This window comes from Felis catus, chromosome D1, assembly GCF_018350175.1.
Source record: "Felis catus isolate Fca126 chromosome D1, F.catus_Fca126_mat1.0, whole genome shotgun sequence".
Classification (NCBI taxonomy): Eukaryota; Metazoa; Chordata; class Mammalia; order Carnivora; family Felidae; genus Felis; species Felis catus.
Genome location: NC_058377.1, coordinates 12,202,256 through 12,208,490, shown reverse-complemented (window position 1 = coordinate 12,208,490; position 6,235 = coordinate 12,202,256). Strand labels below are relative to the sequence as shown.

Here is a 6,235-nt window from a genome sequence, read left to right as displayed (position 1 = left end):
GTCCCTGAGCAAGAATGAATCCTGTCCGGTGGCATGGTTCCCATCACCATCCCTCTCCCAAACAAAGCCTGCCTTGCAGTAGAGTCCCAGGCCTACTCAGTGTCAACGTAACAAAAGCGTGTCTCTTGTTACTCCAGTGAATCGTAAACCCTTTCCGTACTTTCCAGGCCACGAGCCACGTCTTGCACATATTGGTATCTCTCTACCTCCCAGGAAGCCAAACACAATGCTCACTCACAGCCCACAAAGTTTAAGGGGTAACTTGAATATCACGTAAGGGAGTCAATAGCTCCCTGAGGTGACTGCCCGTGTAACTGACACCAGGACCCCAGGACCCCAGGGGATCACACCCTGGGATGCGTGCCCACATTGATGCAGTGAGGTAGAGCATTGGGCAAGTCGGTCCCACTGAGACCACCTGTGCCTGGACACCCTCCCCATATGCCCACCCACCTTGCTCTTTGCTTTATGTTTTCCAGCCCAGCCCAGCTTTCTGGCTGCACGCTCCAGTGTGCCCTTGGAGCTCTCCTTGGAGGAGGTGCGAACACTCAGCCTCTGGGTGCATCTACTGCCAGCTTTTAGTAGCTAACACCTGATCTGACCCTAGCCTCATATGGTGACACCATGGAATGGATCTGACCCACCCGCTACGACCATCATCAGCACACACGCACACACACACACACACACACACACACACACACACACACACACACCCGTACCTACATATACACACAAGAATATACACAGATACACAGACATGGGGTAGAATGTGATCAAGGGCTTACACATGGCAAAACTGTGTTTACTGCGAGGACCAGCCCTGGACAAAGTTTCTGACACACCTAGCACGGTGCCCGGTGTTTCGTAGGCACTCAACAAATATTTGTTGGATGAACAAATCACTTGCTTACCCATCTCCCAACCCCCGCCAACCGTCACTGCTTTGGCAAATTCTCTGCCCACTTGAAACGCTGGTCTGCTCTACCATGCCAGTGCCCAAGGTGTTTCATCAGAGATCTCCAGGGGCAGGGCCCCAAATTTTGTACCCAGGTGTCAGTTTTTCCTGCTGAAGTTCAGCAAACACAGCATGTTCTTTCCCCTCTGGGTCTCGGCACATGCTACTGCTACTGACAATTCCTGCTCTCCACAGACTATTCCCGCCCCGTTCTTTCTCCTGGCTTCCTCCCGCTCACCCCTCCCATCTCCCGGATCTGCTGCTACTTCCTTCAAGAGTCTTCCCCAAGGGCCCCGTGCCCGTCCGCAACTGGCTTAGGTGGGTCGCACCGGACAAAAGAGAACAACGCCTCCAGCTCCCTTTAGAACTGCTTATTACCGGGGCGCCTGGGTGGCTCGGTCGGTTAAGCGGCCGACTTCGGCTCAGGTCATGATCTCGCGGTCCGTGAGTTCGAGCCCTGCGTCGGGCTCTGTGCTGATAGCTCAGAGCCTGGACCCTGTTTCAGATTCTGTGTCTCCCTCTCTCTGACCCTCCCCTGTTCATGCTCTGTCTCTCTCTGTCTCAAAAATAAATAAACGTTAAAAAAAAAAAAAGAACTACTTACTACCTGCACATGCAAGGTCAGTGAAAACACATACGCCATCGCACACGTAGCTGTTCAGCAGGTGTGTTCATGTTATATATTTGGGGTGTCACAGGAAGCCTGGGGAGGGGTCTTATTATTTGCATTTCAGAGATGGGGAAACTGAGGCTGTGAGATACGAATGACCTACCTATCATCACAAGAGCCAAGTACCAAAACCCACGTGTTCTTGTGCCAAAGCCCGCGTTCCTTTCATTTTGTGGGACGGGGCGGTGGTGTCATCAGCAGGGGTGAAGATGCAAATGATGAACGAGCTCAGAAGGCGAGCCGTCCCCAGATGCCTCAAGGAGGAGGGCACGGGGGACTCTACCCTCTTCGCTCCCATGCAACCCCAAGGTGCCCTCAAAACTAGGGGAGGCCAAGCTTTATTTTCTGGCCCAATTCTTCCCCAACCCCGGGACGTTAGTGGAGTATACTATGAACCTCTCTGTTTGAGAGGAACATCCCTAATTATCTGGTAATCACGTATAATAAGACTCTAAAAGCATTTGCTGGCAAGGAAGAGTTCTAAATAAAGCCAACTGAGCGCAGAGGGAAGGAAATGGGGTGGCCGAATGACCCCTGCATGCTCACCCCCCTTCCAAGTCCAATACGTCAGTCGTTTCTCTGGGCCACGACGACGAACATCGCGGTGTAGTCTGACTGCTCATCCGACATGGTCTCAGCTGCCCGCGGAGCCGTCTCCAGCTTCTGGATGGTGAAGCCGGACTTCTGCAGAGCCTCACACACGAATTTCTCCTTCAGGGGAAGGCAGGGGAACTTCTTCGCCCCCACCATGTAGAAGGTGGTGTCAAAGCCCCCGCCCAGCACCAGATGGCCCTTGGGCCGGAGCAGGGTCCTGATGTGGCGCAGGGCAGCCCGGAAGGCCTCCTGGGTGAGGCAGGCAGCCTCAAGGCACAGGGAGGAAAGGACGCAGTCCGCCAGGGGCAGGACTGCAGGCTCCAGGGGCTGTTCTTTATTCACGTCGCACTTGAGCACCTGGGTCACGGTTCTCCTTAGCCGCTCCTCCTTGTCAGCCCACTTGTCTCTGAGCGGAGGGAAGAGGGAAGAGCGGCCAGCTGGGTCAGGCTCATGGTGTGAGAGGCGTACGTCACTCCCGCCATTCTCTGCCTTCCACACAGACTCCCGGAATATCAAGTCACCAGTCTTACAGACCAAGAAACCGAGTCCCAGAGAGGGGCACGGTTGTGAAGCCAGCTGTGCATAAAGTCAAAGCCGAGGACCTGCAAACCCTGACCCCGAGGTCGCTGCTCTTTCCACCCGTGGGCCCTCTCTGAGCAACGTATGCCTGGTGCTTGGCCTAGTCTGTCTCCACTCGGTCCGTGTTTAACACGACCCGGGTAAGTACAACCAGAAATGGAAAGCCAGCCTGAAATCAGCTGAGCAAAGCTACAATGCGAGCTTGGCCGACTTTGCTGGGTCCCCCAGGGTCTCCCGGTGTCTCTTGGCCACCCCACTCGACCTCCTCATCGCCTCATACGTTCTCTTCTTACCTACACCTGTTCTCAGCACACGGGGCTCATTCATACTGAGGTATGCACGGGGACAAGCACTTAAAGGTTTACCCTTTCCAGTTCTGTATTTTTAAAAAGTCGCAGTCTTAAATAAAAGGATTAAGAATCCAATGTACATCTGCAACCGTCCTACCTAACTGGGGAGAGTGGTATTTGGGGAGTGGAGGTGCCACGGTGGACCTTCCTGGTGCCCTGAAGTGATCCAAGGTAAGTAGATTCTGTTCACTTGTGCAAAATGGGTCTTAATTCTAGGCCCGGCCCCTGCGATCTACAGAAAGATTCCCCAAGTCTGGAGCCACCTGGAGGTTGTAATTGGAACAGCAGGGCCACCTGCCAATCAGAACGGCTGTCTGCCCTCAAACACCAGCTGGCTGCCACCCTGCCCCATCCACATCGGCCTGGGGTCATGCCTTGGCATTCTGGGTAGGCGCTCGTGACAATTCCCTTTTGGCTCTGGGTCTGTCTATAGCCATCTGTTTCTGTTCCCCCTTTTTGGTCTTTATTGGATTCATGTCACACTCTTCCTCCTTTCTTCGTCTTGGAACCCCACTAACTTCCTTCCTTCTTAGTCTCCACCTGCCTCGCCATTTCCACACGAGGCCCATGATAAATTCTTGATTCGGAGAGCTAAGTGCAGCTCGCATCGTGGCAACCCCAAAGCAAACAACAAACCCCTTACCTGTCCCCCTCAAGCTCACACACATATTTCACCACTGGGGACCAGTCGAACGCCCCTGGAATCTTCTTCAGCCACTTTTCCAGCTCCAGGCGGTTCTTGTCCGTGTAGTCAGTGGCGATTATCTCCTCAAAAGACTCGCAGGCGGAGAGGAGCTGGTAAATGCTGGGCCCGGAGCCAATGTCAATCAGGAGCTTTCCTTTCAGCCCACCTGTTTTAGAACAGACGCATTCTAAGCCGTCAGCACCAAACCACAGCTCTGAGGGCCTTCCCAAAGGCTCCGCTCTCTTTCCCACTTGGAGAGGCTGCGGGGAGTCGACCATCGGGGACCGTAAACTCCAGCGTTAGGGATTTCGCCTGCCCGGACAGCCTTAGGCGCTACGTCACACAGTGCCAGCACTGAGCATGGGGAGCGTGGGAGGAGGGGAGAGTGAGCAGCAGGAGAGCCTGTTTGGGGTGTGTAGGGGGGACAATTACTAGAGAAGCAGCTTTGTCATTTCCACGGCCAATTTAGCGCTGTAAATAAGTGTTCAGAGAAGAAATCTGGTCACATTTCCGAGGACACTGGCTTCCACATTCCAAGCACTCTTCGCTGAAGCGTCCTATGACCCCGAGACCATCTACAACATTCCAAAGATCAATCAGCAAACATTCATTGAGCACCGCCTGCATTCCCAGACACTCTCTTAGCAGTGTGAGGACTAAAAGGGGAATACAGACCTGCCGGCAGAGTCCTCGGCCTCCCCTTCTCTCCAGCCAGGGAGAGACTGGGTTAACACAAAATGGCAGCAGCATTTGGAATATGGCAAGGGGCTTCCGAGATAAACAACAAGGCAGCAAGGACAGAAACCCAGCTGGACTGACGGATCCTGACCTGCCACTGAACTGAGCCTGCCCCCTTTGCTCCTGGATTCTGCTGCTACATCTTGTTTGTTTCCCCTTCATTTGTGTTACCTGGAGGCTATAGTGGCAGGTAAATTGAGCAAGCATCAAAGGTTTCAGAAAATGTGAGAGCAGGTGATTGTTAATTGGGGAAATTCTATCTATTGGGTTATGTTTCCTTCTCATGTGAATCATGAAAAGATGCCCAGGATTTGATTTTAATAGTTCGGGCTGCCGAGCACCTTTCTTCCCCTAGGGGCAAATCTGAGAGCCACCCACCCACGATGTTTTCACGAGGCACAGCGGTAATCACACAAAAGAGCGAACGCTTCCTACACTGAACTTGGAAAGAGGCTTCCTACACTTTCTGATGCCCCGTGCAGCTTCCTTTGCCAGGGACTCCTTTTGCTAGAAGATAGGACCACGCGGGACCATGAAAGATCGCAGCTCCTCAACTTCATGGGAGGAGGAAATCTTGTCCCAGCGACCCCAGAAATGTTTAGGGCATCCCACCATGTACCACACATCAAGTACATCTAACCTGGTCCCATAGAGCAGTTCTACAAACTCTCCACCCAGGTCGAAAGTTCCAGTCAATTGTCTGGCCACCCTTCCCCCCCCCTCCCACCTCTACCCCCATCCTGAAACTTGCCCTAGGGTTGAAGAAGACGAGCATCTGATTTAAAATTTGCATCGCCACCCTTCCCCCCACAAACCTCCTCCAGGGTTCAAGGAAACTAGCACCTGATTTAAAAATGGCGTGGTAGTGTTTTAGCAGGAAGTAGAGGCAATCATCACCCACAGGGCTCTGGCCCATCTTGAAGTAGTCCAGGTAGACCATGGGTTCAAAATACGTCTGGTAGAAATCCAGCGCTGTGGATTCCTGAAGAGCCATGGAGAATCCTGAGTTTTGTCCAGGAAGGAGCAGGCAGCCTGATGCTCTGGGGTCTTCTTAATGGAGTTCAGACAGTCACTCTGCCAGTCCTCAAATACTCGGGGAAAGACCAGAACAGCCAATGAAAAGCGCTCCCCGAGCTCTCCTCCCTTCAGCCATTTGCCTTTGCCACACTTGGCAACTCCCCTCCTGTTCTCCAGCTCCCTCTGCAAGGAGTGGACCTGCCCTTTGCCCCACCCCGGTCCCCAGGCTTTTCAGTGGATTTGGCTGGTGGAGCAGGATTTCTAGGCTCTCCTGCTCCACTGTATCGGATCCTCTTCTACAGCGGCTTTGCAAACGATTTTAAAAGCATGTCCAGTTTTTAATTTTTTTCAACGTTTATTTATTTTTTGGGACAGAGAGAGACAGAGCATGAACGGGGGAGGGGCAGAGAGAGAGGGAGACACAGAATCGGAAACAGGCTCCAGGCTCTGAGCCATCAGCCCAGAGCCTGACGCGGGGCTCGAACCCACGGACCGCGAGATCGTGACCTGGCTGAAGTCGGACGCTTAACCGACTGCGCCACCCAGGCGCCCCACATGTCCAGTTTTTAAACTACTCCCCTGTGAACCGCCAGTGTCTCTGGCTGTTAACAGGATGGATACATCTTAGTTGGTTTTTGATCTTC

General features: G+C 53.2%; 1 protein-coding gene across 1 annotated transcript; it reads right to left on the bottom strand.

Annotated features, from left to right (window-relative positions):
- Window positions 1–1,613: 1,613 nt before the first annotated feature.
- On the bottom strand, window positions 1,614–5,654 carry LOC101094108 (nicotinamide N-methyltransferase-like). Its single transcript, XM_003987756.5, has 3 exons — window positions 5,418–5,654; window positions 3,795–4,002; window positions 1,614–2,628 (listed from the first exon to the last, which is right to left on the bottom strand). The coding sequence occupies exons 1-3, from the start codon at window positions 5,566–5,568 to the stop codon at window positions 2,196–2,198; spliced, it is 792 nt and encodes a 263-aa protein (XP_003987805.1). The 5' UTR covers window positions 5,569–5,654; the 3' UTR covers window positions 1,614–2,195.
- Between the last annotated feature and the right edge of the window lie 581 nt (window positions 5,655–6,235).